This window comes from Chionomys nivalis, chromosome 13 (assembly GCF_950005125.1).
Source record: "Chionomys nivalis chromosome 13, mChiNiv1.1, whole genome shotgun sequence".
Taxonomy (NCBI): domain Eukaryota; kingdom Metazoa; phylum Chordata; class Mammalia; order Rodentia; family Cricetidae; genus Chionomys; species Chionomys nivalis.
This window is the reverse complement of record NC_080098.1, coordinates 41,564,205-41,588,363: the sequence shown is the minus strand read 5'-3', so window position 1 is coordinate 41,588,363 and position 24,159 is coordinate 41,564,205. Positions and strand designations below refer to the sequence as shown.

The following is a 24,159-nucleotide window of genomic DNA, read 5'->3' as shown; positions in this document are numbered from 1 at the left end:
ATTGTTGTCGCCAGGAGTAATCCACCTGTCTTTGTCTTCCAGTACTAGAATAAAGGGAGTGTGCCACCATGTCTGGTGTGCAAGACACTCTGAAGTACATTACCAAAAACAGCAGCTGGAAGGGGGAAGGTCTTTATCCACCTGGAAAGACAGTCCATTTGTCAGGGATCAGCCTTGGCAAAAATACCTCTTGCCAGGGTAGAGGCATGGGGATTTAGAAAATATTAGTAAAGAATACGAAGACACGAATGAAAATAATAAAACAAAGAAACATATAGGATAATATCAGGAGGGAATTCCAGTGAGTATTGAAATTCACCCGTGTTTGATTTCCAACTGCTTAAAATACCCCTGATCTCAAGAGGTTGGAGTAAAACAAAAAGACTGCATTAACAAGATCCAAGGAAATGAACACACCAATTGAATGTCATGGGCTACATTCATAGTTAAACATTCTGTGTTGCTAGAACAAAACAGTCACACTCACACCCTAGACCAAAACATTCTGTAGGCAAACCATTCCCTGGATGGAATCCAACATTATCTCCTTAACTGGAACTTAGTTGGATCCTTAGACTTTTGTTTAAGGTAGGAACAATCTACTTCTCTATTCCTGAAGCACAAGAGCTGGCTATTAGCCACACCTGTTGACAATAGCCTTGAGAGAAAAGAACTCTTTGGTGTAAATCTAAGTGGGACCTTTGTTTGAAGTAGAAGCACAGTAACATTGAAGGAACTAGAGGTAGTTTCCAACTCTCTGACCTTTGGTCAATATGAAAATAGGCTCACATTTTTGGGCCTCCACATCTATTACCATCAGTAAATATCTGTAGGTTTGAGTTTTGTTTTGTTTTGTTCTGCTTTGCTTCACTTTAGGCATTTCTGTGAAAGCTGCCCGGATACTTTTAAAGGCTCTCATTTTAGAAAGTCTCCTCTCTTTCTCCCTCTTTTTCCTTTGAAAAGTTACACTTCCCTCACACACCTTTTATCAATGGTCTAGACCCCACACAATAATACCCTCTGCAATGCAGTACACATAGCCTGAGGGTCCCAATATGCCCTCCCTGTAGAATGGATGCTCGTTAGTGTGTAATCCCTGCAGATTTTGTTGCCTATCCAATCAGGGGACAGGCAATTACTTTATCAGAGAGAGTATCATTGTCCCGTAGGTCCTGTCTGACTTTAGAGGACAAGGACCACAATGATGATTGTCCTCTTGGCCCTCTTGGCCTCATTTGTGCAGGCTTCCAAGTTTTGCTGAACTCCCAGAAGGATGGCTTTACCATTCTTGCAATTTTAATTTCTGGGTAACATACAACTTAGAAAAAGCAAACAAACAAAAACCCTAGTTTTAAATAAATTTTGGTTTTGTTGTGACTCAGTTTTCTCAAGTGGTTAAAATATAACTAAATCAGCAAAAGTGTACTTAATTATCTTAATTAGACATACGTGTTTTATTCTTGTAAGTTTCTGCAAATGTAACTGTGAGTAGGTAAGTATAACTTTTGAGAATCTTAATCATCAAACACATATCATCGTTAAGCACACTGGGGATATAGTAGAAAACAAAGTCCTTAATCTCAATGGAATTTACATTCTAATATACTAGCAGTGGCTGACATTTATAATGCTTTTAGTGTACAGGAACCAATTTAATCACCAATACAAACATGAATGTACTATTATTACCTTCTTATCCAGATGAGATAACTGAGACAAAGAGATTGAGTCACAGGTAATGTGCAATTCAAATCCAACCAATCTATACATAAAACACATAGTCTCTTGCCCAGCATGGTATAATACAACTGTAATCACACATTTGGGAAGAAAGGGTTACAGGCTTGCAAAAGAGTGGTCACCATGGGGTACAGAATAAGATCCTGTCTCCAAAAAATAAAGAAGAATCTCAATTTGTATATTTATGTAGAGTGAAGACAGTGGATGGACAAGGAAAGAAGGTGACAGGAGACAAATACATGATAAGTGTATTAGACAGAATAAACTAAAAGGATATAGGGAATATGCATAAAAGACAAAAAGAAAGGAAAGCTTCCAATTCTCTGTGATGTAGTCAGGGAGGTTGTGGTTTGAATAAAATGACACCCATAGGGGGTAGCAGTATTAGGAGGTTTAGTTTAGTTGAAGTAAGTGTGGCCTTGTTGGAGAAAGTATATCACTGTGGGGGTGGGCTTTGAGGTCTTCTATGTTCAAGCTATGCCCAGTGTGCTACACAGTTCTTTTCCTGTTGCCTGAAGGTCAAGATGTAGAAATCTCAGCTCCTTCTTCATCTTTTCTGCCTGCATGCTGCCATGCTTCTCACAATGATGATAATGGACTAAACCTTTGAAACTGTAAGCCGGGTACAATTGAATGTTTTTCTTTATAAGAGTTTTTATGCTCATGGTGTCTCTTCAAAGCCACAGAAACTCTTAACTAAGATAAAAGTTGGTACCAGGGACTGTGGTATTTTGTGATTGGCCTGACCATGTTTTCATTTACAGGAATATGAAACACGTTGGGACTTTTTTCTTTCTTTCTTTTTCGAGACAGGGTTTCTCTGTGGTTTTGGAGCCTGTCCTGGAACTAGCTCTAGTAGACCAGGCTGGTCTCGAACTCATAGAGATCCGCCTGCCTCTGCCTCCCAAGTGCTGGGATTAAAGGCGTGCGCCACCACTGCCCGGCCACTTTGGGACTTTGAACTAGAAAAGCAGTTAAACACTTTAAGCAGGGCACGGTGGGCTATACTAGTAGGAGCATGGAGGACAGTGGTGCTGAGAGTGATTTGAACTGTGGGCCTGACTCAAGAGGTTTTAGAAGAGAAGAATGTTAGTATGTGGCCTACTCCTCACCAGGCACCCTCCCTAATGCCCAGATCTAGCTTGGGTTCCCCATTCAGTCTGGTCAGTCTTGATTATACCACCCCAAACCACCAAGCCTAGACCACTACACATATCCAGGTCCCTGTATCCACTTGACTTCAGCCTGCCTATGCCATAGCCAACTTTCAGCCCAAACCCAGCCTACACATCCTGTGCATTTCTCCAACCTGCTGTATCCATACCAGAAACAGAACAAAAACAGTCCATGTGCCCAAGTCTCATCACAAAACAATAAAAAGATTTTGGCATTTCACAGTGTGTCCACATATTGAAAGATAACAATGTACACCTTCAATAGTATTGTGTTCTAGAATTTTCCCTGCTCCAATATGCAGATATCACCTGTCACATTAGATATTTGTTTATTTGTTTTGTTAGATTTGTTGGTAGTGGTAGAAGATTTTTTTTTCTTTTGCCAGAATAATAGGGGTTGGGATGGGGTTCATGAGCCAAGATTGGTCTTGAACTCCTGATTTTCCTGTCTCCCCTTCACTTTTGTTGGGATTCCAAGTGAGAGCCACAAAGCCTGGCATGATAGTGAAATTTAAAAGAAACAAATTTTTGCTTTAAAACTAATACTTTAGATTAGAATAGATAGAGGGTTTCATCACAGCTTGTGTTCTGTGGGGTGGACAAAGAACTCTTCATTCTGGAAAGAAGACCCACTCAAAGAAAGTAGATGTGTCTGGAAAGTAACACAACAGGAGAAGAATTGGATCTGCAGCACCAATCCCTTCTTGTGTTCCAGCAGGTCATAGATCGGGTGAATGTTGGGGTGGGTCAACTCATAGTCCTGGTTGGTTGCAGGGTGGATCAGCTCACCAGCTTTCCCATCTTCACTACCAGGGTGAACTCTCTAGCATTGCCCAGGCTAGTACACGCCATGCTCCAAGGAGCAAGGGGTGGGGCCAGTTCTCCCACTTTTATACCCTCTGGGCTGTCTCACCAGACCTACACTGCCAGAGTCAGCTCTACTGTGTTGCATAGGCAAGATGCAGGGGTCACTCTCCTGAATGCCAGAGCTGCTAAGAGGGAGGTCATATAATATATTTTGCTCATATTCTTTCCCCTCATGCAACTCTTCTCAGATCCTTCTTACCTCCCCTAACTATACACTTCATGTTCTTTCTTTCCCTCTCTCAAAACAAACAACAAAGGAAAATCATGAAAAAAAACTAGTAAGACAAAAAAACACTAAAATAAACCAAAACAAAAAGCATGCACACACACAAAAAAAAACATGGGCTCCATTTTGTGTTGGTCAAGGGCATGGAGCCTGTCCTAGAGTGTGATTGATATACCTCATTGTCACTCATTGAAAAAAAAAAAAAAAAGCAAAAGCTGATTTTCCCTGACCTAGCAGGTATAATTGCAAATAGCTTCTTGGTTAGGGTGGGACTTTGTGCCACTTCCCCTTCTCCATACTGGGGTTTTGTCTGGTTTGAATTAGTGCTGGCCTTGTGCGTGCTATTACAGTCTCTAAGTACATACGTGATCAACCGTGTTGGGTCTGGAAGATGCTGTTTCCTTGGAGTCATCTTTTACCTATGGCTCTTACAATCTTTTTGTCTTCTCTTTGGCATACATCCTTGAGCCTTGAGGTGAGGGGTTTGATAAAAACATCTCATTTAGGGCTGAGTGTTTCAAAGTGCCTCATTCTCTGCACATTGTCCATTTGTGGGTCTCGGTGTTAATTATTGTCTCTTGCAAGAAGAGTACAGCAATATGTGGTTGATATCATCGCACTGTCATGTTCATTTAGCAGAATAATAGTAGTAAGCTCTCCCCTAAGCCTGTGATCCATCTGATAGCAGAGTCTTGCCCTCATTAACTGTGTCAGGGTTCTAGCTCATGGAATAAAACTTAAATCCAATTCTTTTAAAAAATAGTCAGGGGGCTGGAGAGATGGCTCAGTGGTTAAGAGCATTGCCTGCTCTTCCAAAGGTCATGAGTTCAATTCCCAGCAACCACATGGTGGCTCACAACCATCTGTAATGGGGTTTGGTGCCCTCTTCTGGCCTGCAGACACAGACAGACAGAATACTGTATACATAATAAATAAATAAATAAATAAATAAATAAATAAATAAATATTTAAAAAAAATAGTCAGTTATTCCTATTTGTGCCATTGTTGCACCAATTTATTTTTTGCAGGCAGTCGCTGTTGTAGGTTGCAGGTCTTGTGGCTGAGGGATATTAATTACTTTTCTCCTCAAGTAGTGTTCACAGCACCTTCCAGCACCATGAATATTAGTTAGTTAGCAGTAAAGTTCTTGTTGGGCACCAGCTCAATTTCTTTATGACATAAGTCAGCAATGGGGTCTTACACGTTGGGGAGGATAACCGATAGCCTTGGCAATGATTTGTGATGATTAGATGAGCCTAGGGACCCATTGGGCCAACAACTTATTAAGATATAACGCATTCATGGCATTAGCAGCATGTGGGTGTGGTTTTTTTTTTTTTTTTTTTTTTTTTGATTTTTCGAGACAGGGTTTCTCCTTAGTTTCTCCCTTCTCCGTCCTGGAACTAGCTCTTGTAGACCAGGCTGGCCTCGAACTCACAGAGATCCGCCTGCCTCTGCCTCCCGAGTGCTGGGATTAAAGGTGTGCGCCACCACCGCCCGGCTTGTGGGTGGTTTTGATGAAGACATTTAAGCTGAGTGTGGTGATGTGCAACTGTAATCCCAACACTCTAGAGGATACCAGCAAATTCAAGGTCAGCAATTCCGCCATTTCAGACAAAACAAAATCAAAGTCCAAAGGATGCTTCATATGAATGTCGGGCCCTCCCATTCAGAATAAAGAATCGTTTTTCATATCCCCGTAGTTGAAATGGCCTTTCTCAGAAGCCTCCTCATAGCCCCTATGACATCTTTGTTCCTCAGAGTGTAGATGAATGGATTAGCCATAGGAGTAATGACACAGTAAAACAGAGTCAAGACCTTGATGAGGTCTTGGGAGCCGTCTTCGGAGGGTTGCATGTAGATGTAGATACCTGGCCCATAAAATAAAGACACCACCAGCAAGTGAGATGAGCAAGTGTTGAAAGCTTTAAGCCTCCCAGCCGCAGAAGGAATTCGAAGTACAGTTTGGGCGATGTAACTATAAGACACAAGTATCATGGAGAGGGGAACCATTATCAAGAATGTGGCCACCACTGATAAAGTGATCTCATTGACTGTGGTGTCCCCACAAGACATCTTAATAAGCCCAGGCAGCTCACAGAAGAAGTGGTCCAGCATCTGGTTCCCACACAGGGGCAACTGTACAGTGAGGGTGGACTGCAGTAGTGAATTGGCCAGGCCAGTGAGCCAAGCAGTGCTGGACAGCTGCAGACAGAGCCTGGGGTCCATGATGACAGAGTACCTCAGAGGCTTGCACACAGCCACATAGCGATCTAAGGCCATGATGCCCAGCAGAACACATTCTGTACAGCCTAGCCAATGAAACACATAGGCCTGGGCCATGCAGCCTAGGTAAGTGATGTTCTTGTTGGGCCCCTGTAAGTTGAACAACATTTGAGGGACAGTTGTGGTGGTGAAACAGAGATCCAAAAATGAAAGGCTGGTAAGGAAGAAATACATGGGACTTTGGAGCTGGGAATCAAGCTGAGAGACCAGAATAATAGCAATGTTTCCCAGCAATGTGAACATGTAGGAGATCAGGAGGACAAAGAAGAGAGGACGATCCAGCCATGGGTATTTGGTAAAGCCCAAGAGAATGAAATCTTCTGGAAAACCTCTATTGATGAGCTTCATTGAATTTCCAAAGGAGAGCGGCCCAATAAAATCAAGGAAGAAAAGGATGATCTGAAAAAAAATCACAAGTTGGCAGGAATTCTGAAAACACTAGAAAAATATAAACTTTTTATGGGGAAAGACTGGATATATGCCATCCACAGAAATCATCACAGAGGCTCTAAGGAGTGCAATAATTTATAGATAACTCTTCTTGATATTGGACCTGTCTTAGTTATGATGTTTGTTTGTTTGTTTGTTTGTTTGTTTTTCAAGACAGGGTTTCTCTGTAGCTTTGGAGCCTGTCCTGGAACTTGCTCTTGTAGACCAGGCTGGCCTCGAACTCATAAAGATTTGCTTGCCTCTGCCTCCTAGGTGCTGGGATTAAAGGCGTGCGCCACCACCGCCCAGCTTTTAGTTACGATTTCTATTGCCGTGGAGAGACACCACGACCATGACAACTCTGAGAAAGAAAACATTTAATTGGGGTGGATTGCTTACGATCTCAGAGGTTCAGTCCATTTTCATCACGATGGGAAGCATGGTGGCGTGCAGGCAGACATGATGCTGGAGTAGTAGCTGAAAGTCCTACATTTTGCAGGCAACAGGAAAGAGACTGTGACACTGAGCAAAGACCTCCAAGTCCACCCCCACAGCGAGACACTTCCTCTAAAAGGTCACACCTACTCCACTCCGACAAAACCATACCTCCTAGTAGTGCCACTCCCTATGAGATTATGGGGCCAATTACATTCAAACTTCTACAGGAACCTACCTACTTCTTAAAACTGTAATTGCACAGCATAAAAGACACCTGTTATTATAGCTATAGACTGAATTCAGGATCCACTCTTGTTTGTTTTTTTTTAAATGATTATTTGAAAAATTGGTGTTGCTGGGTATTTGGATGCAGCAGAAAAATACCTTATCTTTCTCTTTTGAAGGAATGAAAGAAGTCATCTCTAGAAGAGGAAGAGTAATAGAGCTCCTCATTCAAGAAGGAGGACTTGTGCTTGCATCAAAAGTCCCTGTGTGGAAAAGTTGGGCATGGCGGTGCATGCCTGCAGGCCTCATGCTTCAAAGACAGAGACAGGAGGGGCCCTGCAGCCTACAGCCCAGCTAGTTTTGCCAAATTAGCAAGTTCTATATTCAGTGAGAGAATTGACCTCGAAATATAGAGTGGGAAGGGGTTTGAAGAGATGGCTCTGTGTTGAAGAGGTCCTTCTGCTCTTGCATTTAGTACCCAGCACCTATGTCAGGTGGCTCACAGCTACCTGTAGTTTTAGCCCTGGAGAATATGGCGCCCTCTTCTGTCCTCTGCAAGCATGCATGAACACACACACACACACACACACACTCACATTAAATAAATAAATGAATGAATGAATAAATAAAAATAAAATTTTTAAAAAGTCAAGGTCAGACATGGCGTTGCATGACTTTAATCCAATCCCTGCACTCAGGAGACAGGCAAGCAACCTGGGCTGCATAGTGAGTTCCTGACAGCTGACATTGACCTTCACCTCACGAAGATCTTCACACACACACACACACACATGGATGACCGAAGACGAGAGATGAGAAGCTGAGAGAGGATATGAAGGCACCTGGGGACAGGAAGAGCATTAGCTGGTAAGGCAGTGGTGACAAACAGTAGCAAGGCATGGGTGTGAGACAGAAGGGTTAGAAACCCACACTTTGAGGTTCTAGGAGGCTAGAAAAGCAGTGACCAGAAAGGAAAAGCAGTATTGGTGTGAGCACTGCATGGGATAGTTTAAATTGAAACTCTCTTTGGAAGGTCAATTTTAATTTTGGCAGGCAAGAATCAGCTTGAGTGTCTCTCTTGAGGACTCTTAGAGATCTCTGGGTCAACTTAACAAACCATAATTAAAATACCATAAGGTCCCTGAATTCGGGGCTGGGATGGTTTGTTATAATAGTTTAATCACCAAAGCCAGGGACATATGGAGACAGAGGCAATGTTAGGGGGTTGTCTCCAATCAGACGAGATAACACAGTCGTTGACTTGTTGACAGGGATCAGGTCTTCACAGATAAAGTAGTACAGGAAAAGAATGACATCCTGTCTTCTCAAAAACATCCTTGACATTCCTGATTTGTCCATTGTTTGCACAATCTGATTCTTGAATTGACCTTAATGTGTTGTATCTTAAAGAATTTGTTTGATCATGGCCTGCTCTCTCATTCTTTCCTGAGAAAGAAAGAAAGTCCAAATAAAACTGAACAAAACCCAGGATATTTAATATTGTATTGAAGAAAGTGACATGACTGGCTAGCACATACCTCTGGTTTTGGGGGTCTAAGCAGATGTATTCAGCTATAGAAATCTAGTCAGGAGAAACGATGCTGAAGGGTCAGATGCCTCAGGTCTGGAGTGGGAGAAGTGGTCTAGATGTGGCAGGTTCCTTGATAGAGAATATTCTCTCCTGGCTCAAAGGCTGACTCAGCGGCAGATAATACCATCTTTCACTCACTGCACCAGTCATCCCTGAGAGACTGCTGCTGGTAAATTAATCTCCTGGGAGTATCATCAATTTTATGTTCACCACTTTGGCTACAATTAGAAATTGCATCAGTTTTTCCATCCATTAATTTCACCTTACTATCGAGGGAGATATTTGCCTCATCAATTTTCAGAAAGCAAACACATGTATTAATAACAATAATGATAGGGCCTGCGAGATGGATCAGCAGCTAAGAACACGTTTTGCTCTTGCAGAGGACCTGTGTTTGATTCCCGGCACTCATATTGGGTGACTCACAGTACATGTAACCCTGTCTCCAGGGATGACCTCTTCTGGCCTCTACAGATACCCAGATATACATGCATAATCACACACACACACGCACACAGAGAGAGAGAGAGAAAGAGAGAGAGAGAGCATAAGGGGGCCGCTTATTGGCTCCCAGCTGCTCATCCCTGAAATAATCACACAGAAACTGTATTATTTAAATCACAGCTTGGCCCATTAGCTCTAGCTTCTTATTGGCCAACTATTATATCTTAATTTAACCCATTTCCATTAATCTGTGTATCACCATGTGGCAGTGGCTTATCAGCAAAGTTTCAGCATGTCTGAGTCTGGTGGTGACCTAATGACTTCTCCCTGACTCCACCCTTCTTTTTCCCAGCATTCAGTTTAGTCCCCCTGCCCACCTAGTTCTGTTCTTCCCTGCCATAAGCTCAAAGCAGTTTTTCATTCATTGACCAATAAAAGCAACACATAGACAGAAGGACCTCCCACACCACACACACACACACACACACACACACTAAAAATAGTAACAATAATGATCATTTAACACAACCTTGACACTTTACATGAAGGTTCCTAATAGTTTCTTAGAGTGGGTATTATTATTGTCCTCATCTACAATTTGAAGCTTGAAGAAATTGAATAATTTGTTTAGGGTTTCTAAGACTTTCACATTTTTAGAGTTCACATACTAAGTGAAGGTTTGGCAGGCATCAGAGCCCATGGACTTTCCTGTGTCAGTGGTGTGTGGAGTAATTCAGATTTCATTTGTTCAAGCTTCCCATAGTCAAGAGTTAGGTCTTTTTTTAGCTGCCTTAAACATGTCATTTCTTACATGAGTTGGTACAGTTTCGACCCATCTCCATCCCATGAGTTTTCAGAGGAAATTGTTCCTTAGAACAAAGTAGAAGAAAGGCAGCAACTCTAAAGATGGCTAAAGGCTCTAGCCCCGCCCCTTCCCAAACACCTAGGCTGCCCTTGTAAGGTTATTAGATGGCTCCTGACCAAGTTGCTCAGAGCAAAATGTCAAAAAGTCCCTCCTCTGTCTGTTTTGTTTTGAGTCTGGCCTTGAACTGACTGTGTAGTTGAGGGTGACCTGGAACCCCAAGCAGTCTGCCTCTAGCTCCCAAATGCTGGGATTACAGGAATATACTGCCCCACCCGTTCCAGTCTCCACCTCCCCTTTTCAAGCCGAAGAACAGGAGGATGAACAGACAACGGCCACCGCACAAGCACAATGAAACAGCCTAAGAGAAAAAAAAAATTACATTTTCTTATGATGCCCTCCCTCCCTCCCTTCCATTCTAGTTTGTGTTTGCATTTTATGATTGGGTCTTGTATAACCCAGGCTGGCTTCCACCTCATTGTGTAGGAGAGAACCTGGGACTCTCGATTCTCTTCCTCCTGCCTCCCACATGCTGGGATTACAGACCTGAGCCACAATGCCTGGTTCAGTCCGTCTGTTCTCCATAGAGGATCTCCTATATAGGTAGCTGGGGTTTTATTTTCTATTTTGCTCCTTCAGGAGTAAATAATTAAACAATACTTTACTAGACTGGCGTATTCTCTTTTTAAGAAGAAATAACAAAACTATTTTAGAATGCTTAAGGCAGAAAAGGACAAGGTTTGAGACTAATCTAAATTACTACATTTTGTTTTACTTTATGGCTGTAAACCTTATTCTTGACTCTAAAGAAAGAGAAGACAGATACCATGAGAGGATCATGAGTTTCCAAAAGAGGTAGTCTTGGATTTGAAACTGAACTTGGCCACTTATTCTGTTGCCATGAATATCATTAAACCTGTGTCTTCATCCACAAAATACTGACTGTAATACTTATTTATAGAATTATTGGATTAATTAAAAGAGACTATATATAAAAAGGTTTTTGGATAGAATGAATTCCAGTAAATAACTCCCCTTGTCTATGTGATGATAGGAGAGATACAGATCCTGAGTCAGCACACTGTGATGTTGGTGATGTTAGTGCAGCTCCTCAGTCAGCACACGGTGATGTTGGTGCTGTTGGTGCATCTCCTGAGTCAGCACAGGGTGATGTTCGCACAGCTCCTGAGTCAGCACATGGTGCTACTGCAGATCATCTCCCCGTTCACTATTGTAACCCAGTGTTTTGTAAGTCACTTGTTTCAACAGCACTTGAAGTGCTTACTAAAATACGCAGTTCTAGGCCACTGACCAAACAAAATTAAAATCCTAAGACTGTGTCCCAAAGCGTCTGTATTTTAAGTAGTTCCCTAGGCGATTCAAGTGTGTGTTTAGAAGGAAAGTCACCACGTTAGAGACTCAGACTGCTTCTTCAATTGCAGAGCTAAAATTCATATTCCAGTGAGGTTAATTTATTTATTCCCTTGAGGACTAAAAGTCTTCGCTGTAGACAAAAGGCACATAAACAGATATAAATGACTGTCGCTAAAATTTAGTAATATCTGGAAAAATATGTGCAAAACAGTAACACAATGCTGGGTTATCGAGTAGCAATAACAAACTATATCAGAATTCAGAAAAGACTTTAAACACTGGGGACATTCATTTTTTCCACTCTACAAAAAAGAAAGGAAAAGGCTGGTGCATCATGGGTGCATCTGAATAAATGTAATGCCATAATTTTGTGAGAAAATCGCCCCCATTGCTTACAAGATCTGTTGAAGGCCTTCAGCGGGGCTTTCAAACATTTCTCTATTATTCTGCACCTTCTCATGTGTACCCCTCTGTAACATACTCGGCCATGTACATAAACAGATATCTTTGGTCTTTCCAGAATATGGTTTGTTACATAGGGGTTGTCCTGGTACTCACTCTGTAGACTAGGTTGGCCTCGAACTCAGAGATCTGCTTCCTCTGCCAACTGAACTCCAACCCAACCTGTCTGTTTTGTATTCTGTCCTGGACCCTAAAGTGTCTCCTGTATTCAAGGTTGGTTTTCGAACTGACAGTCATCCCCAGACTTATATTCTAAGCTGACTCTTGTAGCTGGCAATTGATATCAATCACCATGAGTTCCAGGACAGCAAAGGCTGTACACAGAGAAAACTGATCTCAAGAGAGTAACTATCACAGACAGATTTGTCAAAGCGTGAGAAACCACCAGGGCTGCACACAAAGAATCCCTGCCACAAAAACCTGGCGGGAAATGAGAAACCATAAGTATAATTATTAGAAATTCCAAGATAGAGCCAGGCAATGGTGGCGCACGCCTTTAATCCCAGCACTTGGGAGGCAGAGGCAGGCGGATCTCTGTGAGTTCGAGACCAGCCTGGTCTACAGAGCTAGTTCCAGGACAGGCTCAAAAGCCACAGAGAAACCCTGTCTAGAAAAAACCAAAAAAAAAAAAAAAGAAAGAAATTCCAAGATAGAAATCTTATATAACTTGGCAATAGAAAACTATTTTTGCATAAAAAACAAAAATGGAGAAAATTTGATGTAAATATATATCTCAAAAGATAGAATATCTATATACATAGACATATACATATGTGTATATACATTCTGTCTGTTGAGGAATGTGGTGGAGCATCCTTTAAGCCCAGTTCTCCAGAGACAGAGGCAGGTAGATCTTTGATTTAAAGGCCAGCTTGGTCTACACCAGGCCTGACAGGGATACATAGTAAGACACTGTATCAAAAGAAGATGAGGAATAGAAATCTGCTTGCATATATTCCTATCCACTCAAAAAAAACATGTAAGCAAAGTGGAAAAAATCAAGATAAACTATGGGAAAACTATTTCTAAATTGTGCTCTAAAGAATCGAGTTTCATTAATGTTTAAGGAATCTCATCAAGAAAAATCCCACTTAAGAGTAAAACTATGCAAATAACATGGACATCAAATTCATGGAAAAAGATGAAAACCCTTAAGAACCAAGGATCAGCAGCGCCCTTCACAGGAGGGTCAACTGTAGATCTACACTGAAACAGAAAATTGCAGCTATAGCTTGGCAAACAGAGAACATTAGTCCTCTGGGTGTTTCTATAATAAATTACTACAAATGAAGTATTCCCTTTAAAAGTTATTTTTGTCATTTTTATTTATGCACATGCCCTTGCATGGGTTTACATGTTGCATATACACACAGCGTTCTTTGCTCCCTGATGTGGGTCCTGCAGACCAAAGGTCCTCTAGGAGAGAGAGAGAGAGAGAGAGAGAGAGAGAGAGAGAGAGAGAGAGAGAGAGAGAGAGAGAGGAGGAGGAGGAGGAGGAGGAGGAGGAGGAGGAGGAGGAGGAGGAGGAGGAGGAGGAGAAGGTTACTTCACACACATTTACAAAACATCCGGCTTTTAGTAAAAATTGAATCGACAGTTGCCATCACTACAACGTATTTAGCCATTGTACTTTTAGCAAGTTCTCTAATATCACATATTAATTGTATGTGTTGCTGTGTGACACTGTTGCTGGAGAGGCATGATCTAATGTCTTCTCTCCTGATAGGGAACTGGCGCAGAAGTAAGGATACCACTGAAGTCCAACTCACCTGATAGGGAACTGATGCAAAAGTCCAACTGAAGTCCAACTTGGTGAACCACTGGGTTTTATTCAGTTTCTTTAGGAATATGGGTCAGGTGTTACTTCCAGGGCTACACCACCAAAAGCCCATCCCAGCATGGGTGACAACCCAGGGAAGCTGGAACCTGGTAGCTTACTGTACAACTTACAGGGAACACAACAGGTTAGAGACTGCTTCAGGCAACTCAGGTAGACCGAGCTGTCCCAGGTTTCTTGGCTGATCTCTACTTTTTCCAGAAGTCTCAGCTGATCTAAGACTCCTCTTGTCAACACGGCTTCTCTAAGAATCTCTCAACAATATTTATAGCTTGGATATAGATATTTGGGGAAGGAGGGGTCAGTTTCAGGGACTTCCTGAAGTCATTGAGTTCCTTCTCTGTGTTTAAGGAGCTTCATGGCAGTATGGAATACTTATCTCCCCTTAGCATCTTGAGTTTCCCTCTAGCATCTTGAGTTATAATCAGGATTCATCTGGGATAGGACATTGCTACTCAACTTAATATATGGGTTAATTGTAACCCGGTCCGTGTGGTGAGATTCATAAACATAGCTCCATAGAATTGAACGTCATTGAAACACAGTGGAGAATGAAGAAACTCTGGTTTGGGAACCATGGCAACACTGTGAGGTGAGAAGGCAGTAGAACAGATTTGGAAAGTGTAAGTGTGGGAAGGAAGTAGGCTTTTGCTGCCCGTGTGTGCAAAGATAATGCAGATTGATAGTAACTTCAGTCTGGGGATGAGTCTGCTTAGAAAGCCAGTGCTCAGGGGAGGGTGGGGTAGTAGTGAGTGCTCACTGAAAGGCACTATCACCCTTTTGTTTTTTGTTTGTTTTTGTCTTACTCCTACCTTTGGGGATCAGGTATTTAAAGCAATTGGAAATTAAACACGGGCGAATTTCAGTACTCACTGGAATTCCCTCCTGATACTATTCTATGTTTCTCCGTTTTAATATTTTCATTTGCGTCTTCATATTCTTTACTAATATTTTCTAAGTCCCCACACCTTTACCCTGGGAAGAGGTATTTTTGTCGAGGCTGGTCCCCGACATTATTTTTGTTATTTTAAATATAAATTATTCTATAGATGTTCCAACCACCAATGGGATCTACAAACAGGGCCCCCTTCTTCCACACCTTGTTGAAGCCTAATCAAAGGTGTCCTCAATGGAAGCCGATTGCTATGTCTTCCTTAGAAAACAGGAAATCTATTCTCCAAATCTCTCACTCCAGCCGGGGTTGGTGGTGAGCTTTGCCAAAGGGAGAGACAAAACCTGAATCAACAGCCGGGTCTTTAGAGGAATGGGCTGAGCTCCTGCAAGTTGCACGACGAAATGTGCGCCCCAAAGCGCTGCATGCGTGTCTGCGCCCCTCTTACCCACACACATTGGAAGCAGGTTAAGCTCCCTAGTGCTTTCCTCACAAGTGAAATGAACACGATAAACACATGCTTAAACTTTTGGTTACAACTTTATTTCTTAAATCCCAGAACTCAGGAGGCTGAGGACGGAAGTATTTGAGGTACATTCTGAGATCAGGATAGGTTGAGCTACACAATGAAACTGTTTCAAAACAGAAGTTTCAAAGGCCAAAGAAGATATTTCATTTCTAGAAAAAATATATATAATATATATATTATATATATTTCAAAATTATTTAAAAGCAACAAAGTTCAGTGTCCTTGTTTGCGTCACTGATCAGTATTCCCCGACAACTTATTTGTGACGAATGTTCAGTGCGGTACTGTAAAGTATTACGCCATTCTGCATACAATCGCGCTTTTAAGTAATTTAGCACGCACACACACACACAAAAAAAAAACCCACGCGAATTACTTTCCCTTCCGGCCCTCCCCTCCGGCCGTGTCTTTCCATCTTCTAGCTATCCCGTCTCATCTTTATTACTCTAATTTGGAGCCTAGACAGGTAGAGGGCACTCAAGTGACACGGTTAAGGAACATGAATTGTAACTTTCTTGGTTGCGGCTCCTGCAGCGTCAGCGCTCCGCTGTCATCTAAAAAGTTCACGCTCAAGAACCGCTGTTTAAGCACAGAAGCAAACAAGACCTCAGGGTTTAAATTGAGTTTACGGTTTTGATGGGCTGCATCGCGGCTGTCGGTGGTTTCGTGCAGTTCCGGGCGTCGGGGTGGATAAAGCACAATTTCTTTGACTTCTGTTGGGAAAAAAAAAAAAATCTGACTTCGGGGGGTAAAAAAAAATATATAGAAGTGTGAAAAAATTGGAATCAATAGTTTTGGCCAAGGCTTGACTCCTCAGTGCCTTCTTAGCGCAGTAGGCAGCGCGTCAGTCTCATAATCTGAAGGTCCTGAGTTCGAGCCTCAGAGAGGGCAAATACTTTTGTTGATTAAGAAGCCTCGTGTCAGATAAAGTCTCCCGATCCTGTGGAGTTTTACTATACGAAATCTAGATTCGGTCAACTGATACACACCGTAAACGTAATGAGGCTATAGTCCTTCGAGATTTTTTTCTTTTTATTTTAGTACCTCTTGTTCACAAGATGGTTTTTAATATGCCTACCACAGTTACGTAATAAAAATAAATGTGTGCCTAACATCATAAATCTGTTACCTCCTGACGCTCTAGAAAACTGAAGCAAATGTAGAGGCTTCAAATGGTTCAGATATGCTCTCTTGTTCCGGTGAAGTTAGCGCCTCTGTCCCCGGTAAGTCAGCCTCTGGGGACTCGGGGTCCGGTTCATGGTCCGCTAACCCGGATATGCAAATGCAGATCAACCACAAGGTGGCAGAGTTTGAAAAAAAAAAAATGAACCACAGACCCCTTTGCTGGGTGCCTGTCTGCGTCTAACAGTCTTTCACCAGAGAATTAACAAATCGGGAATTCCGTTAAACTTTCAATCGCGGTTTGAGTTGCTTGGAGCTGTGTTTAAAATTCAAGAGATTTAAGTGCAAAACCCATTAAAGCGGGTGTGGCGCTGCACGCCTGGAATCCCTGTAATTCGGGAGGCTGAGGAAGGATTGGCAAAAGTTACAGGCTGAGTGAGACCTTGTCTCAAAAACCAGCCTGGTAGACGGAGCTATCTGCTAAACATTTCTCTTTGTTTCAATGCCACAATTTCAGGCCAAAATCGACTCTAGGACATCAAAGTGTCTCTGCGGCAGGACATAGCTTTAGCAAGTCCAAAGAAACATCTACATTATCCTGGGAAGGTCTTTTCGCCTAGGGGTCCTAGAACAAGCTGTTCCGTCAGTGACACTACACAGACTGAATAGGACCTACCTCGCTAACCCACCAACGGGTGAGCATTAGCTCACTCCTGGGAGGACAAACTGACAAGTCGCCACATTCTTTGTTCTGTCAACAGATACTATCCAAGCACTTTGGGTTTCTGTCCAGCAGTGTAAGGGGGACGAGTCCACAGAGGGGATCTGTGAGCGACCAAACCACGCCTACATGGGCTCCTCTGCAGCCCCAGCAGACACAGCTCTTCTAGATGGGGACCAAGCACTGGCTGGTCCTGTCCCAGTCAATGTGCATGATCTGCTCTCTTGGCAAAGGGTTCAAGCCCTCACATAGGTGCTTAAAAACGGACCTCAGTCTGGAGCACTTTGCCTGTGCAGCCAGTTCTTTACCCACTGTCATCCTGCCTCTGCTTCCTAAGTGCTGGGATGACATTTATGCACCACCATGCTTGGTTCCTGGGCCAGCATGAGTATGTGAGGGTTGTTTGTTGTTTTTCCTGCTCAGGTGTGTGCTTGGCCAACCCTGCTGCTCTTATCAGTCCTTGGCTGGAAGGCAACTAGGACCCTTGCCTGCTGCATAAGAGGGACGCACACACAGCAGCTGCAGGTTGTAACTGCGTGACGAGATCTTGGCGATGGTGGTCCTCTCATTTAAGTTTTCTTTAATTTTTTTCAGTTAAGTTTTTGGTTTTGGGAGGATTTGGGGGGTTTTTGGTTTTGCTTTTTTTGTGTGTGTTTGTCTAGTTTAGGGGGTTTTGTTTGTTTTTACTGTATGTTGGGAGCAGTGAGACCCCAGATCCTGAATTTCTTCTTGTAAACAACTTGTTTTCCCCTGATCTGAGTGCCTACAGCTGCTCTGAGCATGAGACCTTCAGGAGTTCCTGATAACAGGAGAGTGGTTCCTGGTGGGTTTGGCCGGGGCATGGCTATCTCTATATAATCTGCCCTGAACACAATAAAGGGGGCATTCTTGGGGAATTCAAGGATGACCCGTGTGGCTGTCTCTCTGTCTGTGTGTCTGTGTATTCTCAACCTCCAGCCCCTTGCCCAAAGCTTGCTAACTGGGTTCTAGCGCACAGAGCACAGACAAGGGGGCGCGGTGCACTGCAATTGGAGGGCCCCACCGAGATATCGGCAACTGTGTATGTCCTATATACTTTCACTTATCAGTAAGTATTTTATAGGTTTGATAATATTAAAAATGGAATCCTCCTTAAAATTTAGATTTCAGGGAGCTGGAGAAATAGCTTAGTGATTAAGAGTGTCTATTGTTGCAGAGGATTTCAGCTCATCTCCCAGAGCCACATCATACTTGCCTATAGCGTCACCTCCAGAGGATCCCAGCTCATCTCCCAGAACCACATCATACTTGCCTAGAGCGTCCACCTCCAGAGGATCCCATGTCCTCTCCTGGCCTGAGCAGGTGTGCACACCTGTGTTCCCATATGCACGCACATACACATAGATAGCAAAATAAATGCTTTTTAAATCCAGTTTTTCTTTGCTTTGAACTTAAGGGCATCCTGCTCAGTAATGATGTATTGCTGTCATTTCCTATACCGTCTGGATTGATTTGCTAACAATTTAAAGAACATTTTCTTTTTATGGAGACCACTGACTTGAAATGTGTCATTTTTTGCCTGGTTAATGCTGGCCTTCTAAAGTTGGCTCAGATATTTGTGCTAGGTGAAAAAGTACACACTTGGGAGGTAAAGACACAGGACCAGGGTTCAAGGCCAACCTGGGCTGCATGAGACCCTATTCCAAAACAAAAAACAATAAAACAAAACAGCAAAAGTCAGTTACTTCTACATTGAGTTTATTTCCAAATAAAGTCACATTAATAACAGTAGGCACAGGGGATTAAAGACTCAACACACTCATCAAAACATGCTTAGAATGTTTATTCATACATTTAAAATAAAAAGGGATCCAACATTTGTCAAAGCAATTATTTTAAAGATGGAAACAGAAGATGTTTTAAAGATCATTTAAAGATGACCTCACCACATACTAAACTTAACTGACCCCTTGTTTACGGGTCAGATAGCCATTTCGGATATTTCATGGGGATTTATCCAGCAATACCAGTCAGCTCTACTTGATGAACTTGTCACTGCTGCCCATAGAGCTGACAGAATTTGCCACAGGTGTCTCAACCACCTGGTGCAGCAGCTGAGGGTTGAATATGGAGATTGGGACCAAATCAAGTCCCCATCAAAATGGACAGAGATGAGATCCAGGCACAGTTAAAGGTAATTTTCTGATTATTTTATGTTGCTACTTCTGGTACTTAGAGAGTGACATACTGGTTATATTATGACAATGTCCGTTGAGTAAAAAAAAAAAAATTAAAGACAGGGCCATTGAGATGGCTCAAGGGCTACGGGCACCAGCCACCACGCCTGATAACATAGCTAGTTAGTTCTGTGTCCCTAGAACCAACAAGCTAAGGAGAAAATAGGTCCCACAGGTTGTCCTCTGACCTCCATATGCACGCACGCATGCATACACAAATAAAAAAAATACATAAAAAATTTAAGAGCATTTGCCAGTGACTTGACTTTACAGGATACTGTAAGTGCCTGCCCCACATTCTTTCCTCAGTACACCCCCACCCCAGACTTTATCAGAAGCTGACACACTGACTTACTGTATATTCATCTTTGTGCACCCGTCACTCCTACAACGGCATGTAAGATTCCCCAGAGGTTTTAGTTAGCTTTGCTCACTGCTGTATCCCCTCCCTTTGCCACATCAAAACAAACAGTTCATGTTTGTTGAGTTAGTGGAGGAGACTATGGGGGATGACGAGGCACCGACCTCTTACAGCTTTGGCACAATTTTTCAGTCTGCTCCTTCCTTACTCTGGCTATCCTTGCTCTAGGCTTACTTAGGTCTCGTAAGTTTTAACCAGTATATCATTGGGAATGCTTTCTGGTTATTACCTTGAGAGGCTTCATTTAGGTGTTCTTCCTTTTATCCTCTTCAAAATGCCCACGACAGGGCTGGCCTTGTAACTAGGTGGTTGGGTGCCTGCCCAGCATGTGGAAAGCCTTGGGCGTCCTTTCCTACAGCATAAAAAGGGAGAGTGTGGATGGAGGGTCCGGCCTCTCCCTACAAACATTCTAGCGTTCCTTTATATTGGCTCACTCAACTGGAAATGCTTAGGTTCTGGATCGTGTGTATCTATGGATCTAACTGTGGTTGCACCTAAATATCTTACTATGACTTAGTAAGATATTATGAAAAGTGACCAAGGTCCTGTCCATGCATTATTCTTTCACCAAGTTTTGAATTTGAATTATGTCACTAAAAATTGTCTTGTCTTAAAAAGTATGAGGACCATAACAGGTTACAATCTTGTAAATAAAGTAGTTTTTTAACAATTGCGTCTTATTTTACAAATAAGATGTGAAAGATAAGAAAATGCAAGGCCCCACTGGGAGTCGAACCCAGGATCTCCTGTTTACGAGACAGGCGCTTTAACCAGCTAAGCCATGGAGCCACATGGCAGCAGGTATGAAAGACGAGTGAATCTATCCTGTTTTATTTCTGCTTGATGAGGAAAAAATAGCTTCCGCTATCTGGTGATGTCCATTTTCGTCATAGAAGAAACAGCTGTGAAAAGATGCTGCATTTTCTGTAGTCAAGCTGAAAACATCAAACACGAAAACTCCCAGTGTCAGATATTTTTCTCTTATCACGAAGATAGTTATTTCACAAGAAAAGAAATCCGGCTATGTAGTGACAACGGCCATCTATGATAAAGTCGATAAATGTGTAGGTGCGGCGCTAGTGCACGCTGTACGAGTCTTCGGCCTCTTCAAAGAGCTATAAAAAGTAAATCATGTGCAGCGTTCTCGCTTGCCAGATTTGCTGGCGACTGGATATAAAGGCGATCTTTAGCTACAGTTATCTGCAGGTTTATGCCCTCTTCGAACTTCGTAAGATCGATTTCAGGGACCGTAAAGACGTTCTTACGCAGAGCCTCTTAAGCGAGAGGTTGGGGAGGCTGGAGCCTGCGCTCCGGATACTGCGCACCAGAAACCGCTTGGTTTCCTGGAAGTGGAGGGTTGTGGTCAAACTGGGAAGCTGGCGGGTGCTGGGACTGTTGGGGGCGGGGAGAGGGGGAGTTGGGGTAGAGGAGGGGCTTAGGAACTAACCTGCCAGGCCACAGAGATGGGGCAGGTATGACCCATCTTCCCAGGGCTGGGGAGGACTTCAAGAGTCGCATAAAATGCAAACGGGTTCCGAATCGAAGTGTAGGAATTAAGGGCTACCCCAAAACACCTTTGACAAAAGGCTTTCACCCTGACTTTATAACATCAAGTAGATATTAGATTCCCAGTATGTACAGTTGAAAGGCGCGGGGTAGCTGCTCTCATTAAAAATAAATTCTGTGGCGGTGTACACCCGCAATGCCAACACTTGGAAGTCTGAAGCAGGAGAATTGCCTTGAGCCGGAGGCCAACCTGGTTTACATAGCAAACCTGTGCTTTAAAAATAAACAACCTCCAAACGCAACTCTGCCACAGACCGCAAAGTGCAGCAGGGAAACTTGGAATGTCCTGGGACAGAAGGGACAGTTATGGGCTCAGGACCCCCAAGACCAAGTCCTCAGCACAAAGGAGATTTATTTACCCCAGAGAGACAAAGGTCCTGGAACAAGAAACAAAGACAGGAGATAGAGGACGAGGCAGAAGGAGGGAAAAGGGATGTTGGGAGTGGGGTGAGGCAAAGTACTGCCTCTGGGTAGAAGGACACGGACTAGGAGGTTCATAAAGGCACAGCAGGCAAATGGGGGTTTATAAAGATAAAAGGAGAAACCCCGTGTTAGGATAATGTGTTTAATTCTGATTCCTAATTCAGCATCTTAATTAGGGTAACCAAAAGGGAGCGTTTGATTGTTGGACTTCAATAATTTGATTGCTGGACCTTGGTAATCTGCCTCTGGAGGAGGAAGCGGCCAAATAAGAGAATAGACCTCGGTGGCTAGCTTTCAGAGTATAATCTGGTGGTTTCAGCAGGGCAGAGGGAATGGGGGAGAAGGGAAAGGCCAGCCAGAGCTATGGTTGCCATGCTCAACTGGCTAGAGACCCTCCTGGGACCACGTGAGGTCACTGTCCCAGAACCTGGTTCTCTGAGTGAGGACCCTTGTGAAAGATTTTGTGCTGCTGACCATCCATTAGGTTGTGAACAATCACAACTTATGATTACACGATAGGTTGTGGAAAAGTTTGGCTTAAGAAAATTGCTCCAGCAAAAATACTTAATTGTGGCGATAAGTAATAGAGTTATACTGACATTCTGAGCACTGCCACACATCGGGGCGCCTCGGACACGCCAGTTTGCCCTTTTCTAGGTAATATGCATAGTTTTCCTCCAGAACTAAGATCTGTCATAGAAATTAGCTGAGGAGTGAAATGGGATTTTTTTTTCCTTTTGTTCCTTTTATAAAGACTTTTACAGTATTACTATGGTCATTATCATTTGGTCCCATATCACAAACCAACTCTCACATCTCATACAGCAGGGACATTTCTGTTTCTGCTTCCCCCGGCTTTGGCTGCGTTATGATTTAGATATGAAATGTCCAGCACAGGCTCACGGCCTTCAACACTTGATCCTCAGCTGATGGTGGCTTTGGGGTAGGTTGTGGTACCTTTATGACTGCAGGGCAGGTTGTATGGGGTACAGCCTGTCCTGAGTTCTCAGCAATCACCTCACACTTTTGCTGCCAGAGAAACATCGTAAGCTGTCGGATTCATCATCAACTAGGAACCAAAGCAAGTCCTCCCTCCCTTATGTGGCTTTTGTATTTGGCTACACAGGCAAGAAAAATAACGAATATAGGTTCCTCAGAACAGCGTTTATTTTCCCTCGATCAGTGTTCTCTAGAGCAGCAGCGGACCTGAGATTTCAGAGATTCTCAGGCACAGAGCACACGGGCTGTGACGAGCCCAAGTTCTCCATTGCTAGGAGATTTTACCTCCAAGCCCTAAGAGTCAAGTGTCCCAAATTCCTAGACCCAGATGTTATAACGTTAGCTGCTGAAAGAACCAAGGGGCTTGCCCAACCATGGCTCAAATCTGGAACACTAGCTCTGGGATCCCAATACCTAAGGCTTGGGAGCAGCAGAACTGGCTGGTACAATCACCACCAGCTCCTGATAAGGGCAGAAGATTACAATTAGCAGCAAGCAGGTCACAGAGTAATAAGCCCCCACCCTACACTCTGGGAGCGGTAAGTCTCTGCACTGTGGAACTCATCGCCGTAAGCATGTAGTCTTCCAGACTTGTAGCTTTAACAAGCCCTGGAGCCTGACACTAGACCATAATCCCTGTGACACTCAAGGGCCAGAACTAGAGACACCAGAAAAGCTACTTTTCCTGCTTCAGGTTTCCATCTGAATAGAACAGAGTACATTAGTCAGCTGACCACTAACGGTGGGGCTTTCTGTAGGGCTTTTGCACCTCTGATAAAGATCAGGTTTTGTTACTTTTGACATTTTGTTCTGTTTATGTGCTTTCAGATTTTAACGGTAAGTATGAATCAATTTTATAAGCAGAAATGAGAGAGGAGGGAGGGGAGGAGGGAGAGGGAGAGAGAAAGAGATTCTTTCAGAAACAAAAAGTCCTCTTTTGTCAGGGCTTGGAGAGCTGGGCTGAATGACCAGAACAGGAGGCACAGAGAAGTCTGGTTCCAAAAGGTCTATGAGCTGGACTGCAGTACCTGGGTTCCTAGCTATTTGAAAGGCTGAGGCAGGAGGATTGGAAAGTCCAGGCCAGCCTGGGCTACACACACAGGTCTGTGCTTTAGGTCTGAGCTACAATGTGGTCTGCAGCACCACTTGATGCTTTTGGTAGTACGAAGGAAGATTCTAGAACACTTCTGAGAATACCAGAATGTTGGAGATGTAAGCAAGGTCAAGAAAGCACATAATAGGCACTGAGAAACATCACTCGGAGTCCACTGCTGCGGGGTCTTTGATTATTTATTGATCATTATCTTGAGACA

At 43.1% G+C, this 24,159-nt stretch overlaps 1 protein-coding gene and 2 non-coding genes across 3 annotated transcripts; 1 reads left to right on the top strand and 2 right to left on the bottom strand.

Moving 5' to 3' along the window:
• Positions 1-5,698: 5,698 nt before the first annotated feature.
• Positions 5,699-6,643, bottom strand: LOC130886015 (olfactory receptor 2B11-like). Its single transcript, XM_057787900.1, has one exon. The coding sequence runs from the start codon at positions 6,641-6,643 to the stop codon at positions 5,699-5,701; it is 945 nt and encodes a 314-aa protein (XP_057643883.1).
• A 9,553-nt stretch (positions 6,644-16,196) lies between these two features.
• Trnam-cau (transfer RNA methionine (anticodon CAU)) lies at positions 16,197-16,269 on the top strand. Its single transcript has one exon. It is a non-coding gene; the product is annotated as a tRNA-Met (tRNA).
• A 4,304-nt stretch (positions 16,270-20,573) lies between these two features.
• Positions 20,574-20,647, bottom strand: Trnat-cgu (transfer RNA threonine (anticodon CGU)). The gene has a single exon. It is a non-coding gene; the product is annotated as a tRNA-Thr (tRNA).
• Positions 20,648-24,159: the final 3,512 nt, after the last annotated feature.